This window comes from Phlebotomus papatasi, chromosome 2, assembly GCF_024763615.1.
Source record: "Phlebotomus papatasi isolate M1 chromosome 2, Ppap_2.1, whole genome shotgun sequence".
NCBI classification, from domain to species: Eukaryota; Metazoa; Arthropoda; class Insecta; order Diptera; family Psychodidae; genus Phlebotomus; species Phlebotomus papatasi.
The window spans coordinates 52,987,247-53,014,050 of NC_077223.1; the positions used below are offsets into that span (position 1 = coordinate 52,987,247).

The window sequence follows — 26,804 nt, forward strand, 5'->3', positions numbered from 1 at the left end:
ATTCTTGTTTACAAAAAGTAAAATATCAATAAAAAAAAGCTATTTCATTGGATGTCTCTCTACGTTTGGATTCGATTGAAGAAACAAAAATCGGTAATAGATTTTACAAAGAATCTTTGCGAAAAAAACATAAACTTTTGCCAATTTGTTGGTACACTTTTTAATTTTTTTCTGTGTATGATTTTGAAGTACAATTGTAGCACATATTTTGTACAAATTCGTCAATGACCTTCAGTAAATCCTTCAAGGTGAAAAATCGAATTCTTTGAATAGAGTTTTTATTTCAATAGCCATTGAAGCAATTCTAATTCATCTGAAAGTTCTTAAAAAGCTAAACAACTACTTAAAATTAGTTTCAATTCCATAGTATATTCATTAGAATTTTATTCATGTTTTAAATCAATTATTAACGAAGCAAAATTCGCTAAGTAAGTGAACTATTGTAAGTTCAAGCACTTCTCAAACTGACTTTCAGTATTGTATTTTTAAGGAAAAAAAACTTTAATGCTTCATTTCTTTTCGTCTTCTCATTAAAAAAAAAAAACATTATTGTGGAAAATAATGCATGGTGTGTATTGAAATATAAAAAAAAGTATTTACTTTTGTCCCTGCACTCCCGGAAGACGCAGTTGAGTTCTGTGGAATTCTGAGAGCTAGAACTATCTTCATCCAGTGTCTGTCCGGGTGGCATTGTGAGGTTGTGTGGCAACGGTGGGACAGGAGGCGCCGGTGTATTTCCAGTGCTGTGCCGGCGAGACTTCCGCCTCTCGGCCGAATCCGTGGCACGATACCTAAGTGTTTTACGGACAGAATTGTCGGGAATGCGAATGCCATCCGTTTCGCCGTCTTCAAACCTGACCATGAGGAGAGAGAGAAAAAAAAAGCAGAAGAGAAGACCTTCTTTTAGAGCTCATGTCGCGCAAAAGTGTCTCTCGTGGCATTTTCTCGTTTCTGTGGCTTATCGAGAGAAGCCACTCTGTGAGATGGGCACAAAAAAAATTAATTACTTGAGAACCGCTTCGTAGAGCTGCAACTGGTCCAGCAGATCTAAATCCGTGCCAGGTCGTGACATATACCTCTGGATAACTCCCTCCATGCCCTGCTGCTCCAGGAAGTCACTTTCATCATAGAAGCTGTCCTGATCACTCAACCCGGATAATGTCTTATTAATGAGGGATGTCGCATAGATTAGCAGCTCAGTGTCCGCATTTTCATAGTCTTTGAGAAGTCTAAGGCAGGAAACACATAAGATGTTCAGAGATTCTAGTGTGGGGATTTTTTTTTCTCTGGTATTATAAAAGAAATCACTCACCGCATAATATTGGACCACGGAAGAGAGCCTCTGGCTGAATCCACAGTATGGATAGCATTTACCAGAAGATAGCAATTACTCTCTACGTATTCCACGAACACGAGCAAGAGTTTGAGCGCCGTCTTCACCACTAATCTATATTTCGAGGCGATCAGCGAGTATAGCCATTGAACTGTTGGTCCATTTTTCATCACCCCATTCATGCCATCCACGTAGAGCATCACCTTTTAATTGGACAGGAAGTTTCGCCCAGAGATCAACCCAACACCAATTAATACATTTGTCCATCATACTGATACACTATAGCAATCAACGATGGGAGAGAAAGGAGAATCAAGTGCCAAAAACAAACAAACCAATTTTGGGCGGAGGTTCTTCTCTTGAAATTTAATTTTCTCTCATTCCTTTCTTTCTCCACCAATTTTCGAAGGTCAGAAAAACTCTCAAAAAAACGTACTTGTGAAGGGCATTTAAAAAAAGAAACAAAATAATGCGAAAAACCTAAATAATTTTGACGACAAATTGGTTTAAATGCAACTCGTTGTCAGTTTTTTATGCATCAGGGAATACCAGAGTAATTCAGTTTGAGTAACAAAAAAATTTACTGCAAGAATAAGTTTATTACCTTCTCGGATGATAATTTTTACTGAAATTCTTTAAATTTTTCTATATATACAATATAAAAAATAATAAAATAACAATTCACAATTAGGGTAAGTGTGCCAAATTCCGGCCAGCTTGCAATTCCGGCCACCTTTTGTGTTCCTCAAATTTCCATGAATTTTTAGTTTTTACATACTCTAGAGATTATACAATGCTAAAGAATAACAAAAAATGTAGCTTTGACAAACGAGAAGACGTGAAAAGACATTGGAAGAGTTCCCGAAGGGCAAGGGACTATGAGAATGAAGGTGGCCGAAATAGGGCACCAAAGCTATGTTTACATTTTTATTCATTTTAAAATGTATTAAGAATGATTTTGAAGTAAATAAAAACGATAAACAGTCTAGAAGGTTGCAAACAACGCTCCATAAGAAGAAGGAATAAAAAAATCAATTTGTATTAAAAATATTACATTTAAAACTTGAGACTTTGGCGCTTGCATGCAACTATGCCGAAATTTGGCACATTTACCCTAATTAATATCCACAAAAAAATTATTTCAATACTTTTTTTTTACTTTTTTTCTAAATAAGAGTTATGTATCTAGTACACGAGGACTTTACTTCAAAATTTATTATACAAAATTTTAAATTATTTGTAGAAATACAAGAAGAATAAATGTTATAGACTATTATGCCCTAGACAGACTTACGACTTAAGTCGAAACACGGTTTATTGAGAAATTAATGGGATAGTAATCTAATCATAATTTTTATTATAGTTACGCCAAGCCGTCTCTCGGCATAAGCCGTAAGCGTGTCCAACACATTAGTTTCCGTAGGTATACCAAAGAATGAGAGTTTTTCTTTACTTTCTCATATAGGCTTATTTCTTTTTGCCAGTAGATTTTCTTGTGTAAGATAAAAGGGAAATCTCAAAATTACCTGTCCAAGTGCCCTCAGGATGTAATTTTGGTAGTTCTGATCAGCTCCACTTCCCACACGGACTAGGCAATTGAGACCTCCAAGAGCCACGAAACCATGAACAAGATCTTTGTCCTCTTGGAAGATCTGCTTCAGGGAGAAAAGTGCCCGTCGCAATTCACGACCCTCCGACGACAGTAATTTCTCTGGTGAAAAAAAAGGGTGAAATTTACCAAAGGTAAATGGCACTTCTTTGGGATTAAGACAGAAGGCATCCAGGTAAAATGACCATCCAAAGTGAAATGGAGTTATTTGAGTGGCCAATCAATTTAACTCGATCGTCAGATCGTGCTTTTGAGAGCACCCAAAGTCCAATATGAGGCCATTTGCGAGAGATAATCACCATCATTAGAGAGATCCGATTCATCGTGCTCTAGGCGAGATTTTCCACTCTCTTCCCAATATTCCCAATTGGATATTGAAATTGATCGCGAATGCGTACTGATGGCGAAAGACAAGGCGAAAGCACTCAGAATTGCCCGAGAAATGCTTCTTGATGATCTCAGTGGAATCTCTCTGTATTATTTAAGGGGTTGACAAGTGAAAAAAAATTATGGAAAATTTTAAAATATCTTAAATAAATCATAATTTTCGTATTTACTTTGCTCATATCTTTAACAAATTAAACTGAAATTTACGTAGAAAAAAAAAAGAAAATTTTATTTTAATAGTGTGGCTGAAGCGGAAGCGAATTTTGGAAAGGATCGGAACTTATGTAGAACACTACCGATCTTCATGACGCAACGATCGATATCACTCTTACCGGTCTCACAGAGGCACCCCACATGTGAGAACCACTTTCCACATTAACACAGCCACTCGATACAGAAAGGATAAATGATCTTTATCTACTCTCAAATGGGATAAGGAAATTATGGAGAGTTTTTTTTGGATTGTAGCGCTACAATAGTAAACAAAAAATCATTTACACCAGAGTAGTATAGGCTAGAACATTCTGACAGGTATTTGTTGCTCTCAGTTATCGCTTTCTACACCGAAAGAAAATGTTTGTAAAGCGACCAACTAAATTTTGTTGAAAATTTGTCAAAAGGATATTATTTCCCAATTTTACTATTTTATTTTTGTTTTCCTATTATTTAAATAATTTTATTTATCGTTGTATTCTCATGAAAGAAAAACTTCTATAAGTGCAGATTATCTAACATCCATCGCCGTCTTAGGACCAACCTTCAGATCAAATTGATGGAACAGCTTTTTCGGAAGTCTTATATGCCATCTCAGTTAAGTTTCGAATTTCAAAATTCCTTAATTTTAAATTAAAGCCAATTCCTTACTCTTGTGTAGGAAAAACTATTCAATATTGACATAAATTTCTCTTAGTGTGTAGAGGCCATAAAGGAGAAATTTATATTCAAAATAAAGATTTTATATGTGTGTTAACATATATGTTCTTTCCAAAATTGAAGGGATTTAATAATTTAACTCCTTACGTTATATTCGGGATTTTTTCAGAAGTGACATTATTTCACCTTATTTGTCAACCCCCTGCTATCGTGAAATTTCTATTGCAACCAATTTAAATTAACGGATGATATTGAAGTGTTTTCATGTTAGAATTCTTTTGTAGCAAAAGTTGATTTTCTGTGGCGAAAAATTGCGGAGATGCATTTGAGAAGAATGGGCTCACACGATGAGGAACTTGCACAGATAATGAGCATTTCAGAGAGGAAATTGTCTTGGAGAGATAACATTTTCAATGAAGAATCACAATTCAATGGAGCTCGAGAATCTGAATTGCCGTCCAAACACGCCATAAGATTGCAGAATTATCTTGCAAGAGGCAATTTTCTCGATGAGCTTTATCCCATTGAAAACCAATGTTTTCTTATCATCTTCTGCGAGGACTTTTTCTACTCTCACCATGAAACCATGATCAAACTGAAGTTCGATTTGTTCTCAATTCTAAACATCATCCCACACATTTGACCATCAGCCCGGATTTAACACGCGCTTGGGCCCGTTTTCCGAATCGAATTGAGGCATTTATTTAATTGCTATTTATGGACTGCGAGAGTCCAATTGCAGAAAAGGCGAAACGGAAAAATGGCATATAGAGAAAGATCGAAATTTTCATCCACGAAATCGTGATCGTGATCTCTGTAGCATAATAAAAATTTCCTATCATGCTTCTAAGCTTGTTTGGCTATTCGGGTAGAAAAATTCTCTAGTTCAAGACATAAGATGAATTCTCAATTGGGAGTCTCCACTGATTCTAAACATTATTTTGCAATTGACAGAGGAGAAACGAATGACACGATGTATGTTGAAATATAATTAAATTTCCATCTTTTCTTCACTTCATTTTATACACAATTGATCAATTCAAATTGATTCGTAATGCCACAAGAACGTGCTTTTATTGATTTTATTGACCACCTCCAGACGGATCTTGGTACGTTCTTGCTCAAAAAATCACCAAATATATTTTTTTTTATTTAGACTTCTGTACAGAAAATTGCAATACAAGGTTATTCTTATCGTAAATAAAATGGATTTCTTATGAAGCCATCTTTATCATAGACTGCAACATAGATAAATTTACTCGGAATTCATTTATACAACATCCGAGAAAACATAATTAGAATATGCAGATTCATTAAAAATTATTTACAAGATAAAACTCGACGCTCTAATACAGGATTTTTAATATAAAATGGTGAACCAACTCCTTGTTTCGTTCTTCTAATATTAATACGATTTTAGATACATATATGTAGCTTCTTAAGTAAAACATTCCTCTAAAGTTTATAGTTTTTTAAATAGATATTGAAGGGTATCCATTTATAATTTTATCTTGTTAAATAATGTAAAAAAGCATAAATTTCATTAAAAAGAATTAAAAGGTAAATTTATTCCAAGCTTTTTTTATTGAAAATATTAGGATTATAAAAATCACTCCTAATACGTATTTACGGTAGCTTTTACGTGCTAAATTAAATGGAAAGTTCTTTGTCAATTTGATTCGAGAATTCAAACGTTTCAGGTCAAAGAAGCTGAAAAGGTAACAAAGTAAATCAAGTGAAGTGATTAAGAGCTGTGAAATCCCAATTTAATATCCCAGAATTGTTGCAAATTTAGAAATATTTTGATATTTATCTTCTAGAGTTCATCTTATGTTGCAATTCATTCTGTTCAAATTTCTCTCTATGCCTCAACACTATATGGACTGTTTGCTTTTTGACCTAGTGATATTTGCGTCAAAATGAGAAGCAGAGATGATCAATTAGAAGTGTTTTGAAAGGAAATAATCAGATCATTTCTGTAAGAAATCTTCTAGATTAACCACGCTTTCTCAGAGAGCGAGCATCCCGAATATAACGTGAATCCCACGCTGCGTTTTCCAGTTGGATAGCTGATAGACAGGAGTGCGATTCAAAAGAAAGGCAATAGTTTGTGGCCGATTGAAAAACCAGAGAGAAGCCATTAACCCATCGTGCTGACATTGATTACCTTCGACGGCTATTTAGAATTGACGAGTGGGCTCGCGCACTTCCACCGATCGAGTGGACCACACGAGTATTGCAATCGCGAGAGCCAAATATTGAAACACGATCACTTGGCGCCCTTCGCGATCACAGAATGATCTCACGCGATCGCGATGAAGAAAAAACCTGATGTACCGGGATCTACTATGTCGCTGAGGCATCAAACGATCCTCGGACACATACCTTGGAAAGACTAATTAAAAATCCACTAGACGTCCCCAACAATTGCGACGCTCGCAAACAGTAGATCACTAATTAATTACATCGAGTGACGAGTTTCAGCTATTATAATTTTAATGTGTCGGATTGAATAGTGATCGCATATTTCCGGCTCATGAAGATGATCGCACGGGTTCTCTAGCCGGTTGAATGGGACAAAAAAAAAACAGAGTTCTTTGCAATCAACCGTTGTCTTCTGTTGTTGTGACGAATCGCTCAACCAACAGAACACTTCTTCGACGAGTTTCTCTCACAGATCTTTCTCCACGCTGTGTTTGTTCATTTAATTAGTCACTTTAATTAGCGACAAAGACACACTCAAAATTGTCGTCACGATTTGTGCCAAATCCCCAACCAACGAGGAAGCCATTGACGGACTCGTCGCAAAAGACCAGAGAGATGCTAGGTGAAAATTCAGAGGGTGAAAGTGAATTAATTGACCATTTAAGCACACAATATCATTTATTCGTTTGACCCCTTCGCTACTGATCAAATATTGGACTCAAACAGACTTTGAAGAATGACAAATAATTCAAACATAGTGGTACTTCATTTGCAAACAAAACTTTTTGCGCGGTATTTCCGTTCCCAAACACATGAGCTTTATTCTACTAAAAATATATTTTCCACAATCTTTAGTGAATTTCGAATTTAAATGGCATATTAAAATAATTATAAAAAATTTTGCAATCAAACTTAAAGATAAATAAAGCAATACAAATCATATTATGAGTTTTCATTTTATCCTATATAGACCCAAAAACAGATCATTTTTATTTCAGAGAATAAACGGTGAGAGATATCAACTTGATGAATATATGACAAATTGATATTTAAAAATATCAATAAACTTAAATTCTAAATTATAATAAAAGCTTTCAAAATATTTCATATAGAGGATTTAGATTTGTTTTAATTCATTTATGATTTTTCTTTATGGAGTGATATTAGTCTCCTATTCCGTTTAATTAAGTAGCGTAAAGCTGATTGATCGCAATTGGGACAAATTATTGGTGACTTAAAGGAAATTCGAACACTAGGACACTTACATCAAAAAACGAGTGCTATGGCGTCATGTTTTGACGTAATAATTGGAAATTTGCTTTTTTTTGGAAAAATTTCTGATGAGGTTACATGGTAAATGATAAAGAATACAGTCATCGTGTTTTCAAGAGATAAACCCCTGGTTTATGATTACATTTCTTCCCGGGACCAAAAAACCGTGCAAATTGGCAATTATCACGTAGCATATGCGAATGAGATAATCTTTTGAAATACAAAAAAATATATGGCGAGAATAAAAAAAATATTTTAAAATTTTGAAAGGTTTCATTTCGCTCCTTGGAAATTTCAAGGGTTCAACTCACTTTTTTACGATTTTGAGATTCTAATGCATTTAGAAAGACAATTTAATAAATTTTCAGATGATATAAGTCATTAAATTTCGTTATTAGAAAAGTTTTTCAAAATTTTACTCTTTATGATTGCTTGCGCGGTTTTGTTTGAAGTCAAGGGGCACAAAATAGATTTATCGTTCAAATTTTTGTGAAACAGGGGACTAACTCAAGCAAGTTGATCCCTTGTCATTCTAATTTCAGCAAAATTTGCACATAATTTAAAACGACAAGGAGCTAGCTCATTAAAAAACATATTTTGAAAGGTAAAAATATAAAAGTTTCCATGTTTATATTAGCGCTCATACAAATAGAAAAGAAATAAATTGTTTGTACTTATTTACACAAAGTTGAATCTTTCATGCTGTCTCCTGAAAAATGGCCGAAAATTAGTTGGCCCCTTGTAATTTCCAAGGAGCGCGATTTGATAGTAATGAAGTACATCATTTTCTTGTCATGAGTTTCTCGATAAATTCTTCTAATATTCAAACTTTTCTACATAAAGTCTTAAGAGTTCGACTCAAATGTTTCCCTTCAAAATTGTATACATTAAATAAACCATCCCAGAGAGCATAGTTAGCTAAAAAGGCAGAGTTTTCAGCATATTTTTGCTGAAAATGCTGCCTTTTTTTAGCTAACTGTGCTCGTTGGGATTCACATCTATCGTATATTATTGAACGCTTACATACCAAAATTTTTGGACAACTTATTTCTGCGTAATTAAAATCAAAATTACTAAAAAATTAAAAACAAAATAAAAAAAAATATTTGCTGGATAAAAAATTGTAAGTTGTTTAATTTTCAAAATGGCAATAATAACCTGCACAACATATTAAAATAATAATAATAATAATAACATTTAGTTTTGTAATTTCAATTACTTGAGAAAAGTGATGGCAAAGCGTCCTAACTTTGTGGAGTACTTGAACTTACGAGGAAGAGTTATCCGCGTATTATCTTACCGCTTGCTTTTTGGGTACACACCGCTTTACTACTGATTTTAATTAATTCACAAATTCTAAAAACCATTGCGAAAAAAAAAAGAAATTGCTTAAGAAAAGCAGATTTTAAAATATTTTAGCATTAGTAACAAGCTACAGGCAAATAAAAAAGGAAATCCGAGAAAGGTATAACATTTAGGGGTAGATAATCGATTCATTACACATTAAGTCCGATGCATCCGGGTTAGAAATTTCAGGATTTTTCACAAAAAAAATTCAAATTGAAGCAAATCAATTGAAAAATAGGCCCTCTAAAGTGGTTAAACTTTGACCTTAGAAAATTCGATATCGAAATGTTTGTCGAACAAGAACTAAATATTTACCTTGACTACCTCTAAAACACACTCGAAAATGAAAAAAAAATTCTAGGAGCCGTTTTCGAAATAAACCAGAAAACATAATTTTGAAGAGGAAGGAAAGGGAGAGGGGAAAAAGGAAAAAACTGTCCTAGATAATGTTGATTTATGTGGGGGGGGGTCGTCGAAGACAGGAAGTCGATATCTCTTAACGTTTGGTCTCTTTAGGTGTTACAAGATGAAGAAAGTGGGTTAGATAACTGCTCTTTCTGATAGAAATACTTTTTGTTGCTATTTTCTCTCTTCGCAGAAAATTATGGGAGGTCTATGCACAAAGTTATGCAATGATTTTCATAATATTTTCCTTCATTCTCTCTCCTGATTAAATAAATAAATGATAAATGGTGTTTGTAAGGAATTTAAATAAGGAATTTTAATTCAAAGACTGTTAAGACGTGTATTTGATACTGTGTCGCCACAATTTCTAGACAGATTTGACTTTTTCACAATAACATCAGCATATTAGCATATCTAGGAAATTGATTGATTGGGTGGTTAACACGTATTTTCTAAAAGAACTTTTATTTTTACGAATTATCTTCTAATAGTAATAGGCAAATTCATCATAAGTAAGTAGAAATATTTCTAAAACGATATCAACAACTTCTTTGAAAGAAAAACAGATGAACATTTCGTTTTTACATACAAATGACCTTGAATAATTTATTCTAACGGTTTTTCAAGGTTAATTATTTATTAGCTCTAACAACACAACTATTTAAAATTCACCATAATCGATTTTCTTTGAAAAGTCTTAAAACAGAACAAGCTTCAATCCTTTCCAATTAGTTATGAATTCATATAAATGGAAAATAAAATATTTTATTTCTATTATTATTATTGCAAAGAATTCTGATAATCTCAGCATAAAAAGTAAGTATAAATCTTAAATTTTGCAGAGGAAAAAAATTTAATAGAGTGTTGAAATTCCCGATTTCAATTCGCATAAAATTTAATTAAATTTCTACGGATATTAATAAATTTGGACAACAAAATTCTCCAAACATTATGCTAACCAAAACTTTTACTAAAATTTCAAACATCTTGTCAACGAATAATTTAATTTGTATAATTAAGATGTTATCAAAATCTTGTAAATTTCTGCAGTATATCTGTTGTGAAATCTATGCATTTAAGAAAAATTTCCTCTTCTACTAAAAGAATTCTTAACTCAATAGGAGTGCAAAATTCCCATAGACAGAGATATCTTTGTGACAAATTTCGTAACATTAAATTACAGTTTAAATGACACCGGTAATCTTCCACCTTTCTGAACAACTTCTTTGTCTATCGCGATTTTTTTTTTGTGGAAGAGAAAGACTCGTTGATGCTTCCTAAACTCCAAGAAAGTCTCTTAAAAATGTGCAAAATGAAAGACGTTGCGTGAAAAATTATTTGCAAAAGTGAAAAGTATCACAAGACTCTCTCGACAGAAAAAATACATATATTGCCACGAGGAAATTAGCAATTTCTTCGTCTCACCATTTTACTTGTGCTCTCTATCGACATGGCTTTTTCTGCCTTCTTCTGAGTTTACCCGAGGGCCAAATACAAAAGGTGACTCGCGTATGTGTTTATTTTTCACAATTATTGCATGTGATTACTCTACATTTAAACAATTACTGTACACTATACATATGAAGGTGTAATTAAATGAAAACACTTTGAGGAAACTTTCATTCCAATGAGAAACTTCATTATGCATTAAATGGAAGATAATTTATCGTGATGTTGGATGAAAAAGACGTCAATCTAGAAGAGAGGCAAATGGGCAACATTTGACTGTTAGACACTTCTTTGCCAACCAGTGGCATCTTCATTGTTGATGGAAGTTCAAAAACTGCCTTTTCTTTCACCTCCTCAAAATGCAAATATCAATCACTATATGGCAGGGAAATCTCTCAACTATCCTCCAGCTCTTTTATTGTTTCCCTCCAAAACACATTTACCATCTCAATTGTTCGCACTTACGACTCTTGATTGCTCGTCGAGGGTGTATATCTCAAAAACATTCCTAGACGTTCCATCATCTGAGCTCTTTTATCGAAACAATGAGGGATAATCTTTTCTTATTTTCAAAAGGTTGTTGAATAAGTTACCAATGGAATTTCAACCACAGTTCTATAGAAAAGTTATATTTAGAAAAAAAAAGTTTTCTTCATAAATACTACCTGTGCCATCAATTAAATCAAATGTTATTATATAATTATGTTCAATTAGAACCTTATAATAAACTAATTAGTACCCGTACATAGCATAAATTTTAACAAAAATTTATTTCATTGGATTATAAATAAATGGTATAACATTATTAATGCACTTTTTTTTGCAAAGGCTATTTCACAAAATCCAGGAAAGGGTTTTAATTTAATGTTTCAAAGTTATTAGCGGAAATTTATCATCAATATTTTATGGCAAATAACGTAATTTGCATTCCAGACCAGACTTGTATTATTCCAGACTAAAACACATTTTTTTTTTCTTTAAAAATAATTGTGAAGTTTCTTTCGCTTAAAAAAAACTAGAAAACATGAAAAAGACAACGTACAATTTTCAAACTTACTATTATCACACTTGCTAATTATAATTTTAATACGATTCACATTAATTGTCGCTAATAAGCATTCAATTGTGTGATTTCTGTTTTTGAGTCAATTCATATTGAGAGTTTGATCTGTCTTGATAAAAAAAGTTGTACTTGAGCCACAAGATTTGGCTAAAATTGACTTAAAGCATAAAAATATGTTGCCATAGGAAGAGAAATGGCAAATCATCCCAGCCTTTCAAAATGCTTGAACTCGTGACTTAGGACCCTGACAGACCTGAGGATTAGCCGAGAGACGGCTTAGCTTAATTATATTCGAAATAGTGGTTAAACCACATTTTTATCATTTTCCACTAAGCCGTCTCTCGGCTTAAGTCGTAAGTGTGTCAAGGGCCTTATACGGACTTCAGACCTAAGACTTAGCTATATGGCTTAACTGTCGTAATTCCTTATAAATCAAGATATTTCGGAAAATTCAACTTAAGATTGGATTATTAAGGACTAATGACCTATTAGATTCTAAAAAGGCAGAAAAAATTGGTTGCCATTTAGGATTCTGAGGTCATCGGGTACTGGGCTAAACCTCTAGTTTGAAGACCGTTTTAGATGCTGTACCTCAAAAGCACTTTTGCATCATTTACCGTTTACCGATTCACAACAGATTTAAATCATTTCATAAATTACTCAAAAGATCGTCTAATTAAGTTAGGAATAAATTGTTTTTCTGATAAAAATTACTTATTGGTTATGAATCGGTTCATTACTGGTTCATAACCAATTGAAACCGGTTCAGTCGTGCCGGAAATTCCAAGACCTTTCCAACATGTCCAAACATCATACCATTCGGATGAGAAAGCGCTCTATAGAGCCCTTTTTACCTTAGACCTTGAAAAACCATTATTAGAAATTATTCAACGGAATTTTTGTATAAGGACGTTTTGAGCTCTTGGCAAGGTAACTGCCAGACGAACAATCAGCATGACGTCAAATAACTCGAAACTTCACATTTCAGAAATTTTACCATAATAGGCCCCCTGGGGCGGGGGGTCAGAAGGCGAAATGTATAAATATAACTCAAAATCTAAGGATACTGCTTATATAAATACAGTGTCACGACATTTCTCAAAAATCGATTGAAACACAAAGATTTGTTGAGAAAAGTGGACTTAATGAAACTATTTTTTTCATTAAAAACAAAATTATTGGTTCATAACGTGGGGTGACACGATAACTTCTTTTCAATTAATTGTATCGACTGTCGATTCTGAATAATTGGAATAATAGCAGCACTTATCGGAACTAATGTAAATATTTATCAACAATTACATTCTTTTAGAAATGGTACAATAAGTTGTTTAATAATGTTTAAAAATCCGTCATTCGGTAAATCTATCAGATATAAATATATCGATACTACCGATTCTTTAGTGTCGAAAAGTTATCGAAAGATTAGTAGGTAATTCTCCGTTTTCCGTATACAAGGGGTTTTGGGATTATGCATATTTTCAGGATCGAAAAAAACCGCGCGAAAAGGCTTTACGCATACAGAAAATTTGCATATCCTTAGGAGATTGCTTTTGAATAATTTACAACTTTTATTTTTGTTAAATTAAACAGTTATTTTTGAAAAATGCATATGTTTTTCAAAAATAATTTCATAAAATTAGCTTCTAATTGTAGGCAAAGTTGTATAAGAATTTTTTTTTTAATTTTTTTTAATTTACTAAAAGATAGCTGGACTTTCCGGTTTCTTTGGGCCCGGTTGCAAATTATTCATTTTCGTAGGAAGCGGCTGGGGATTCTGAGCGTGGAACTTCCATTACGCTGCTCATTCGCCTTACTCCCTAAGGATTGAGGCTTGGGGTTTGTCTGATGACTGCCCCCCCCCCCCCCATTGACTACGCCCGCCTCTAGGGTTTCTTTTTCTGAAGGTTTTACATAATCCCATTCTATGCATAATCCCGTAATCCCTGTATCCTAAAACCCATTAATTTGGAATGGATGTGAGAAGAAATGTAAACCGAGAAAAAATGTAAACCAAGAAAATCCAGAACCATGTTCGGGTAGTCTGGGAAATGCAGATGGTCGTAAGTAGCTACTTCCTACAGTTTGGCTTTAGTTTGGCTTCTTATACGTTCAAAGGAACCTGAATCCGAAAATTTTACTAAAACATGGCACTTTATATGTTCAGATTAAATAATATTTAGTAATCCCTCTTTGTGATACTTTATGAAATAACAGTTCAAATAAAATTACTTTTTAAATCTTTACATGCGAAAACAAAAATTACTATAATTAAAAATTCGAAATGAAAACATTAATGTCTAGAGACATAAGGCATCATCTCTCTTTTATATTAATTGAACTTTCAAAAACACAACTCATGTATTCCACAAAGAAACTTTGAAGATTTAGATAAACTTGCGACTCAAATTAGCCTATTTGTTTTCAAATTGCCAGCCTCTTTGTGTTCATCTGGATGACTCAGAATACCCGCAGAAGAACAAATTGCAAAATGTTCCGAGATCAATTGCTGGAAAATCCCCCGAAAGATTTTGGCCTCTTTCTGACCTATTTGAACTCCACATGCCCCCCCAATCCGATTGTTTTGAATTAATTTCATTGTGATTTCCCGGCGTCAACTCCGACCTCTCTTCACCTTGTAACTGTTTTCCAATCGGTTTGTTGCTCGAACTAATTTATTAACAATGTTTGATTCTCCGCCAATATCGACAAAAAGATTTATTTATTGTTTTGTGCACACCAGCGAGTCGCGCAAGAGTTGGGGGGAAAATTACCGGTTTCAAATGCCTTTTCTCTTAATGGTAATCAAACAAGAAATCAAACATCATCATTGTCGGGTATTGCATCCCGAAACATTTAACCACGATCCATTGAGTGGTTATATTGCGGAGTGGCTCGAGGGGCCAATATGCATATTAAGTGAATGACTTTTTTCCCAGGTGATATCTCTTTGGCCAAGATTGGCCGGATCTCACAGAGGAATTCCTGTCGCTTGGGCCACGCTTGTTGAGGTCAGAGCCCCCTTTGCCCTGCCTCATCTCTATAGTCAAGCCTAGGCTTCTGATCCATCTCAATGATGCGGGAGAGTCAGAAGAGCACGATTTCGACCGACATTTGTCTGTCGATTTGCAATTCCTATTCTCGCACAGGAAATCAGCTGCATCGCGTCTTTGTTCTCTAACCAATTTCCGCGCTATTTTCTCGTGCGGAGAAAATTGGCAGGAAAATTACCTAAGAGGCCCTCAATATGTCTCACTTGCATCAGACACGAAAAAAAATATATATCCCCATCCCCAGAGAAATCCCCTTTTAATTCATCAGCCGTGCAAAATGCTACAGAGATTGCAAATCTCTTGACAATTTAGCAAGTCTCGCGAGTTGATTTCTTTCTTGCCAAGAAGTGTACCTTCGAGAGGAAGATATAAATCAGAAGGTCGACACAGTGTGTCTATGTGGAGAGGTGCTCTGGAGGAAGTTGGGAATCTCTCATAGTAAAGAAAATCATATGCATAAATGGTTGAATTTACCAGAGACATGTTTCATCTGCAAGATGAACAAACAAAAAAACTGTATTCAAGAACAATCTTTGTGAGCTTCTGGTCTTTAAAATGGATTCGCACATTTATTCTTAGCCTTAGGACTTCGGTGGAATTGAAAGATTTGAAATGTTACAGATGAAACATAAAGGGTCATATAACAGGAGTATGCATCAAAAGCATCATCCTTGTGCAATATGTGGAGAGCATCGTTTTTTTTTCCAAAAACACCACATAGCGGAATTAGACAGATCTTCAATCAATTTCTTTCTGCAAAATCACCTCCCAGAAAATTTTCTTATGGAAAAAACAAAGAAGTAGAGAGGAATTGTTGACTCTGGAAGCCAAATCAAACATCGTGCTGTCGGTCAAGAGAAAAAGGTGGAGATTGAAGAAGAATTATCTGCAAACAGTCGATAAGGCTTTAATTGTTGTCTTGCACCAATCTCTGGGTAAAAGCCATTTGGTGTCTTGTCGGCAACTGAAAGGGTTAACCGAGGTCACCACGTGAAAAAACCCGCGTTCCCAGTGACACACCATGATCTTGTGCATTTTGCACATTAAACTGCAAATTGTGTGTCGACTGTGGTCGATATATACCTCTAGTGTCTCTAACGAGTGTGAATTGAGAGATAATTAAGGTACAATGACATGAAGAAATAATCTCGACAGTGAGACTCCTTCCACTTTTCCCATCTTTCTTCTTGCTGTCATTCTCCCTCTCCTACGAAGAAGGTTTTGAGAAGGAAACACCATTGGATTTTTCCCACCAGTAAGTTAAGATAAAAAAAACCCTCAAAAGATTTAGAGGCTCTCAGTGCAACAATTGCATAATATTTCAACAAGCGGGAAGTTGCTGACACTGCAACTTTAGAAGAGAGCTTTCAACTTTGCCTTGCACTTGAACAATCGCCAATTTCTCGATTGCCGGAGTGAAAGTGAGGGGCTTTTCCCAATATTTCAAAGTCAACAGAAAAACAACTCACCAATAATTGCATGGACGCGAACACTGAGCTGCGTACGGACCACGAGGGAGTTTTTGCGCCTGAAAGGATTAAAGAGAAGGAGAAAAAAAAGAAAAACTTGTCAGTCAGGCAGATGGTGAGTCAATTCGCGAAACAATTACCCAGATTGAAGGCCATCGATGTCTTCAGATTGCTCAGCCAATGAAGACTCCAGATCCAGATAAGCACCATAGTCTCCGTCTTTGTACACCTGAACGGCTGCATCGTCCAGCTGCAAAAACAAAAACACATAAAAATATAAATTTTAATAAAATTAGTTTGAAGCCCCTGGCACATCGTCTTTTGAAAAACCCTTCCCCGGAAAAGATGACTTTAGAATCTCAAGTGAATATGACGGTGTATTCTTGGAGAAGAATTCTCATGCAAAACACTCCTTCAGTTCCATCTTTTATTCACTTGGTCACACCAGCATCCTCTTGCTCTAAAGCGATGCTTTGTGTGGCCACCGAAGGGGAGTTGATACCGTGGGTGGAATAATGAGTTTTTACATGGGAGAAAAGGAAGATACTTTCATAGAATCACCACAAAGTCCCGGAAGAATGGGATTTCATTTCTTTCAGGAGTGATTCTAAGAGCCCATTCGGTCCATGAGACAGCTCGAAAACACTTATTTTTAGCTGCTCCACTGAGCATGAAGATTTAAAACGTGAATCTTTGCACTAGGTCGTGTGAAAATACGAAAATTACGACAAAAAAAAAAGAAGTAAAAAGAAAAAGAAGCAAATAGCGTCAGAGTAAATTATGAGAACATCAATATTGTTGTTCTATGAGAAATTTATTTTCTCTTCTTTGCTTCCATCTCTCGGGTCTTTTTTTTTTAAATCATCAGTCTGGATGGAAAGAAAAAGTGTTAATTGCATTCTTTGCTGCAAAATTACAGTGAATCAAGAAGATTATTTGTGAAATGTGGTCTAATATTCGCTTTGATTCACAGTAAAGGGCACAATTGTTCCACTTCGATCGTTGATAATTTAAAAGAGTGCCCCAGTTGAAGTGTTAGTATAGTTCCTGGTATGCTGTCCTAAAATACCATTCACAAAAAACAAAGTGATGATACATAGCTCAAGAGCAATTAAGTGAAAATTTAGGTTTTTGCGAAAATTATAAAATTCTGCTGAAAGATATTTGGACAAAAATCAAAAAACCCAAAATTAAACAAAGACCATTTCTTGAAATAGTTTCAAAATGTCGTTTACTTTTAAAATATTCCTTACTTTATACCGTTTATACCTCCATTACTTTATTCTCACATAATCGTCTAATAGAATACAGAAGTTAATACAGCAAAATGAGCGATATCATTTAAAACCTTTTAGAACAGTATATTGAAAATAAAATTCGATTAATTTTATTATAGACACATGTCCATTAAAACACACAAAAAAATCTTCAAGGGTTAATATAAAATTTTATTAGATTTAAAAATAATTATCTAACCATTTTAGATTTCTTTAATTATCCAAGAATAGCATATAATATGAAAGAATCCGCAAATTAATATCAACTTAAAGTATCTACTTTAAATCTTAATTTTTTTCTTATTCAAAACCATTTATTGATTGCCTTTAAGCAGCAATAAAAGAACATTACACTGGTGAAAATAAATATATTTGAAAGTCTCAACAGTATCTCTTAGGATTTTGCATGCATATTTAGCAAAATAGAACACATTCTATTCTATACACACAACAAATTCCTCTCATTTAAGCGGTCATGAAAGATGACTTTTTATTGTTTTTATTCGATTATTCTGCAAAGAAATTAACATAAAATTGCACCATTTAATTCGGACTTATTTCATTACTTTTAAGAGGATTTTTATACAGCTATTACAACTAGAATCAGTCCTTCACTAATTAAAAAAATATAATTTGACAGTTTGATATTGCATCGATTTTGATAATATTTTTCTTCATTTTCTTTCATTATTTGAGAACTCTGTGTTAAATTCTTTTCTTAGATAGTTGCACAATATAAATAAATTATTATTATAATGAATTTACGTAAGAAGTTTAAATTCAGACACTGTTGAGGCACGTATTTGATAGTGTCGCCCCGTGTATCCTGAACAATTTTTTTTTACAATAATCATCTACATAAACCAATAAGAAACAAATTTTTATAAACATTCTATATCCGGTATTTCTAGTACATTTTTAAATGGATTTAAGCGTAAAAATCATAATTATCTTCGAAAGATTCCCGGTGATTCATTTATTTTCACCAGTTTATCATTTTTATCACCTAATTAGATTTAAAAAAAAAAGCTTTAATTAAAAAAAAGAACTGACTTTCATTTGTCCTTGACTACAAACCGCAATTAAACTCTTTTTATTCAAATTTAAAAGAAATGTAGACACAAATGTCCTCTACAATTATGTTGAAGTAATCATCAAAATCGGTTCAGCGACAGTCGAGATAATTGAGGTTATGTGATATTGAAATTGGTTTTTCGACTGTGGCGCCCCTGATGTTGGTCCCACGAAGTTCAAATGTTATAGAAAGTTGTAGCATTTGGTAAGATCTTTCGTTTGAGCCCTCACTCATCAAAATCGGTCAAATAAAACCGGAGATATGATTTCTTGAATTTCGTGAACTTTGACCCCTATCTTAGCTATTAAAATATAATATTATAATGGGTCAAATTCATTTATAACATATTGAAAAAAAAATGATTTGTGCGAAAAAACGTCCGAAGGTAGCGCGCTTTCCCCTACAACTTTTTCCATTGCTTTTTATTTCAGAGGATATGTGTTTCGTAAAATCTAAAAATAAGCATTATGGAATTAAAAAAAAACATAGAAAAAAATGTCCCAAATTGCAAGCGAAATGTGAATAATGTCTAAATTACGAACATGGTACATTTTCCCTATTACCAATCTTATCAAAAGATGCTCATAAAAATGTCGTAACTATTTTGGGAAATTGCACAAAGTGCACCACATGAGGAATCTCAGAATATTTTAAAAGATTTTGCTTCTAGATTTTACAAACATTGATTTTAACCAAATTTAACTTAAAATATACTAAGATTTCGATTTTTTATTATATTTTGATAAAATTGACTGATACTTTGTTCTTTTTTTTATTATTGAGACAAAATATTTAAATTAAAAAAAAACTAATAAACACTGATGTGAGGCCGATTTAATATGTGGAATGCGAAAAACAACCGTCAAAGAAAGTTGCATTATAGAATGATGAAAACGACGCTATAGGGGAGATCCTGTATTTTTGAGACATTTTTTTTTATGTTTTGACTTTAAGTATTATTTCCAAAACCCGGAAAAATAACTCGAAATTTTGTATAACCCTTATAGCATAGATTTTATTGAAATAACTCGATTATAGTATTTTTCACATACTTGTTTAAATAATCCACCACGTCTCAAACTACCGGTGTCTCAAACATACAGGCTCTCCCCTACTGAAAATTGATCAACTGGTTTTGGAAAGAATAAATATTATGTTGTATAAGTTAGGAGTCTTTTTGCAAATCATCACTGATAAAAAATAAAAGAATATCTATTAAAAAGAAATCTTGTTATCTATAAAATACAAGAAATAAAGTAGATTGAGCACATAAGAAATATTTACTGTTATATGAGGGCAGTTCGATTGGCTAAAATAAAATCCAATGTTTTATTTTACATTGCGTCAACTTGCATGGGATGCATTTAATGAGCTTTTATTTTATTACATGGACTTATATATAATTACATATTATATATTAAAAAAATTATAGGTTTTGCCGATTTTGCATGGCAATTTATGAGCAAGAAGTAGATGTGTATAAATGTTTAAATAAACAGTAGCAAATCGATTTAAATATAAATACAAATCAATTTTCACTTCATAGTAGAAGATTTTGAAAGTTAAGTCATTAGAATAATTAACTCCGTGTGCATTTCACAGGTATTTAAGTAAACTGATGGTTTTGTGATCAATTGAAAGAGATTTTGCTAATGTTGATCAGGGCTACTTTGAGCTGTGGGGCTACATTGTTATACGACTTTTTCGCCTATTTCTAAATGAAACTGGTTCTTACAATTATTTTATTTAGATTCACAATTATTTTGTCTATCCAAATTACATCATGTTAAAACCCAGTTTCCATTAGAAATATGCGAAAAACTCGTATAACATGTAGCCCTACAACTCAAAGTCGCCCCACCTCCCCCTAGAGGAAGGCGGGATACTTTCGAACGACTTTAGCTTCGGACAACTCATTTTTTTCTATATTCGGAATGGATTTGACCCTTTGTTCTTTCAGAGAAATTTTAAGCATTGGATTAGCTATTAAAATTTAATATTAGAATGAGTCAAATTCTTTAAAAACATATTGAAAAATATGAGTTGTTCAAAGCTTGAGCCGTTCGAAGGCAGCGAGCTTTCCCCCTAATTGTGACTCGTTGGATTTAGTCCCTTGTAAAAACATTTGATACATTATCTCAAATAGAATACCACCACAAATAACTTTTGGAGATAACACAAAATCAAAGAAAAAGTAAAAATTGAAATATTATTTTTTTTATTTATCACGTTGCAATTATTAATAAATAATTTTCGGTGTAGATAAACTGTAAACTCGTATTGAAATCAGCGATCATCTAATCTAATCAACTCTTGTATGATATGCAAGTGAAAAATCAAATTGGTAGAGTTTATCTAGATATCATTCAAAGGTAGGATCGTCTTGTGACACTTCACGTACCACCACCGTGACTTTCGCGACTTTATATACATTTAGTGAATGCAGCAGAGTTGTTTTGAATTTTTATGGCATGGGCAAAAGATTCAAAAACACTCGCGCATTGATTTACGGTAGACAGTGTAATTGGATTAATTTAATCAGCTGAAGCCACGTACAAATTTATTATCTTGGAGTCTGCATTGTGATGGTGAAAAGCTCCTTGGTAAATGACTCTCTTTTCTCGCCTTTTTCCCACCTCCATGGACTCTCTTGTATCTTCCAATGGAATTTGATGAACTTGTACGCCGTGTGTGAAGTTTATTATTGTTTTTTCACCTGACTTGGGAATTTTATTTCAATCTCACAGTGAAATGCATCAACTTTTATGTCTTTTGCAAACGATGCTATATATGCAACAAAATATTGCCAATTGTCTCTCCCTTTTTTTTGCCTGATCAATATATATATATTATATTTTATGGACCTGGTGTTGTTCCTGATGGTAAGCTACTTTAGTTATTGGAGGATCTCATTGTAGTGATCTACATTTTCAACCTCAAAATCTCACCACAAATGTGCATTACCTGAAAATTCAAGTACTGTGGATTTCCATCCAAGATTGGCGGAGGTGGGCAGGAAAAAAAGGGCATTGAGAGTGGTGGTTTAGCTGCCTTTCTTGCCTCTCGTTTTGTTCCACATGATCGCATGCAACAATTGCCTGAATATTTCTTCTCTTATTCCAACCGATTAATATCTTGAAGGTTGAGCAGACATTCTTAAACTTGTTCTCGAAACTCTCTTGACTCTTTTTCTCTCGTAATTGAGCCTTTTTATCATTCTCAAGCACTGTATTTAGCTTCCATACTGGAGTCTTTTTTTTTCCACATTTAACCATTTTCTATATACACACCACACGGCAAAAGTGAGGATTTTCACGGGGAAAATCAATTCTTTTGCGTGTGAGTTAATTTTCTCAACGGCAATTGAATTAATTTAAGCAAAACGTTCTCTATGTTTTCACTTTTACAAATAATAGGACTTGAAAACTTATAAAGTTCTGAAGTATATCCTTAAATTAAACATATCCATAATAAATTAAAGATTGTTGTAATTTTCTTAATGATTAGGAAACATCTAATCTTATCTTCATAGGCTGTAATTATATCTCTAGATATAAATTAATTGGCAGGTGATAATTTTCACTTTCTCTTTTATATTAAAGAAAATAGTCTTCTGACCATTTCCTGAGATTATAATGTGAATATATACGGTGAAAATTCCATAAAGTTTCTTACCCTCTGAGGAGCTTCGAGTATCCTCAAAATAGCTCCCAATTGTGTAGCCAAAGGAGCAGTAGAAATGAAATTGTAGGTGGGTGCTCGAGAAGGAATAGGAAACAAAGATACACTGTTGAAGGGATCCGAGTCGAGTAAATACTGAATTCGAAGTGGGATCACTTCGTCTGGATCCATTTTTATCAGCATTTTCTCACACTTTACAATTATTAATCACAAACATTACAAAATTAAGGATGTCTCTCGAAAATCACTTTTCTGGCATTAAAGATCCCACGTTTTCTGTGACAACTCCATTGAGGCATTTTGAGGCGGATGGAGTGTGGTATTGCGATTATCCACCTTTTGAAAATTCACTCAAGCATTATCGTCAATTTAAACGCGAAATTCTCTAAGTTGCATCCTCAACAATCATCCACCATCATCATCAGTGGAGTTAGCGGACCAAAACGGCGACAAAGAGCCCGCAATGGGTGGATTTTTCAGCAAAATCACCAAGATAATTCGCTCTTTCTTGTGACATCATTTGCAAGATCACTTTTTCATTTCAGAGATATTTCGTGTGGAAACTATGTAATAATTTGGTAATAAGTATGGGAATTTTCTTTTATAAAAGTAGTAATCAAGAACAGAAGAAAGAACGAATGTTTCTACAAATAAATGTTAATATGTGTTAATGTTAATGTGTGTCACATAACAAATGTTGATTTGTTTAAGGTTTCTACAGACTTAAACCCGATAAATACCGATCTTGAAAATTATTAGTTATAAAATATTATCCGCCCAATCAATTGTTGTATTTTAAATCTTTAGGAGTTAAATTTTAAATCACTTTAAAAGCTTATTTCATATTTTCTCATATAAAACCTTAATTTTGACAATAAATATTTAACATAAATTTTTAAGGTTTCTTAATTTTAGAATAGGGAACATGTCGCAATTTTAAAGAAAAAAATGTGTTTTAATTCTAACTCTTTTAACTATTGTATAATTGTCTTTCTAATCCTATGAATGAAAAGTAATAAATTATTATTTTAAGTTTCAAATAAATATCTGATAAAAGCAGAAAACAATGCATTTATGTAATCTCTACAATTTTAGATTGTTCATAATAATATTAAATATTCGATCCTTTATTTTAAATATAATTTTTTAATCCTTTCTTTTAACAACTGTTCTAAATATTCGGTGTTGAGAATTATTTCAGTTCATTAATATTATTTATTTCCCAACCCATTTTGTCCATTGCCGTCTTAGTAATGGCAAACTCTAAAAGAAATCGGATATCTAAGTCTAATTTCAATATATTTCCCTTCAAATTAGAATCAAATAAAAAAAACTATTAAGACATCGAAATTTCCATTCCGACATTATTTTGAGATTAGACTGAAAAGACCCCGAAAAAGGTGTGAACCCTCCCTTTTAGTTGGAATCCCTGAATGACCTGTATTGGGTGGTCTTCCCAAAATATCTTTTTGGTTCTCTGGACTCTTTTGTGGTGTGTCATTTTTATTTATTTTCAGGCAATATTATCACTTTATATACCATCAAATAACAGCCAAACAAATATTTGAATTCATTTCTTCTGATGCATTTCTTTGAAAGAATTGGACCCTAACAATGAAATGTTTTCAGTCAGTCAGGTATTAATTCAGGTAGCTTCTTGGAATTATGTAAATCGCCAAGTGAAAGGGAATACAGTGAAATGTTGCGTGAAATTCTTTTGTGACTACAGTCGTATTCTAATGGGAGAAATGTATCTCCATGGGCGATCGTCCTGAGCCATTTTCAGGGCAACCCATCGTGAAGAAATAAATTGGACTTTATTTATGGTTTGTGAATCAATAAAAAAGACATTTCAATAAATAAAACTCTTTTTTTTTTACTGTTCCCAAAGATCTCCATTGGACAAATTATTTGACGATTGATATTAAAATCTCTGATTCTTTTAACTATTTTATTGGCACTTTAAGTGGTTCTCTCGTGCTTTGCTCGAGCATCGCGGACAATTTGCTGAAGATCAAATTTATTTGGTACGATTAAAAAGAAAAACTTCACATCACGTATCTCATTTATTGAAGATGGAAGATGAACGTGACACTGATTTTTCGCCGTCTAAAGTGAAATTTATTGTTTGTTTCAATTTTGTAAATTGGATAAATGACGTTTCGAAGCCTCACACGACCGTCACAAAATCTAATTAGCGTGCAAGTGAAAGATGTTCTTTTTTATACTTGTAATTTTTGGTTGCCATCTCGCTTGTTGATCTGAGAAAAGACCAAGATGTATCTTCTGATTGATTTTTGATGTTCTCATTTTTTTTGGCCTCTCACGGAAATTTCCAAGAGTGTGCAAAAAAAAATTGATCTTTCGCAATCATAAATGGATTACTATTTTTTTTCTTATATTCCGGAACCTCTATTTGTTCAAAAAACTGTAAAGAAAAATTACTTCACAAATATATCTCCTCAATTATATTCAACCTCTTTATTCTTAGAATAACCTTCACAAAGAGTGAAGTTTTATACTTAATTGCTCTAATTTCTTATCAAATACTGATATTAGAGTTTTTGCGACTTGTATTCAATGCCTATAGCACTTTTGGCACACTTTGGAACAATCGATTTCATTTTACCAAAAACTTTATGATGCAGAAAAGAAATTTTAATCACCATGATTATTCAATTTTTAAAGGTGAGAAAACTGAAATTCACTATACTTATTTCCTTATGATTCAATAGTTGAATTATTAAATTTAATTTTTAATAAAAAAAATTACCTCACCGATACTTTTTTGCTGTATATTTCTCACAAAATTTTGCAATAAACTAATTTTCCTTTCAAGGAACTTTATACGATGAGAGGCTTTATTGAGAAAGTGTTGAGAATTTGTGGCAAATTGGGTCAATAATCAAACCAATTTTGAGACATCATTTTGCATCATCATTTGCAGTACAAGTCTCCTTGAAATTCCATCATAAATACCATGTAGTTTTTCTTCAGGAGCTCAAGAGCTCCAAGACAGATATTTAGTGAAAATTGCCCCTTTGATTATTCTTAGATACCTCCTAAATTGCATCCCTCAGTTTTGCTGTATCGTCTTTTCAATTCGAGACATTGTCTTTTGCGTGATCGGAGATGAATTAATGTCTGGAATGTTGTTCGATGAGGTATTTTTTTTATCAACTGCCGATTCAGTCACTGTCTTCTTCTTTTTGCGATTGGTCATTGAATTTATACTAAGTTACAGTGGCTATAAATTTAATTTTGTGAAAACCCTTAATAAGAATTGGCATTGTACGTACAATCAGTAAAAAAAATAATTTAGTCAGCAAAAGATCAAATTTAATCAATATTAAATTTAGAATATTTCATGTAAATTTTGACAATGAAAAATAAAGAGTTTTCTCTTTTTTTATTTTCCTACATCATCTCAGGTGTTCATTATATAAATTAGAACCATTTTGATCGAAGAACTATATTTTACTGATTAAATTTATTTATTTTTTTATTGCTCATTTGTCTTTACCGCAAGATTCTTCTTTTTTGAGAACCAAAAGTAAGAATTTCGAGCAATACGTCTTAATCTTTTTGAAATTTTACATTGTCGTATTTATTATTATGTGTAATTCGAATTATATAGGGATAACTCAACACCACAAATTGATATATTTCACCGTTCGACCTCTATATAAAATATAAATATGAAAAATTCCTTCCATGTTGACTTCTACACACTAGAGCAATTTATGTCCATTTTGCATCAAATTGCCTAAACTTATATACACAGAAAAAAATTTTTTTTAAAAATGTTCGTAAATGTTTGTGAATTCCTATGGGGGAGTTACGAAATGCTCGTGAATCGTATAACCCACAAACATGTTCGTAAAAGTTTGTACTTTTTCACAAACTTTATTCGTAACATGATCACTTGACGAGCATTTTTTGTACTTTTACAAATATTTGTTCGTAAATGTTCGTAAACACACAAAAATTTTTGTAAAATTTTGTCATTTGTTCGTAAATGTTTGTCTTCCTGTCGAACATTTTACGAACATTTACGAACAAATGACAAAATTTTACGAACATTTTTTGTGTGTTTACGAACATTTACGAGCAAATGTTTGTAAATGTACAAAAAAATGTTCGTCAAATGATCATGTTACGAACAATGTTTGTGAAAAATTACAAACTTTTACGAACTTGTTTGTGGGTTATACGAAACACGAGCATTTTGTAACTCTCTCATAGGAATTCATAAACATTTACAAACATTTTTACAAAATATTTTTTTCTGTGTAGGAAAAATGGA

At 33.0% G+C, this 26,804-nt stretch overlaps 1 protein-coding gene across 2 annotated transcripts in view; it reads right to left on the bottom strand.

The window, feature by feature from the left end:
- Positions 1-26,804, bottom strand: part of LOC129801641 (FH1/FH2 domain-containing protein 3) — an 85,913-nt gene that overhangs the window by 28,918 nt on the left and 30,191 nt on the right. For both annotated transcript variants that reach the window (XM_055846882.1, XM_055846883.1), the window contains exons 8-13: positions 16,606-16,715; positions 16,466-16,524; positions 2,860-3,044; positions 1,313-1,536; positions 1,008-1,229; positions 601-854 (exon numbers count right to left, since the gene is read on the bottom strand). In XM_055846882.1, the coding sequence (XP_055702857.1) occupies positions 601-854; positions 1,008-1,229; positions 1,313-1,536; positions 2,860-3,044; positions 16,466-16,524; positions 16,606-16,715 (1,054 nt within the window). The remainder of the gene's footprint in view (positions 1-600; positions 855-1,007; positions 1,230-1,312; positions 1,537-2,859; positions 3,045-16,465; positions 16,525-16,605; positions 16,716-26,804) is intronic.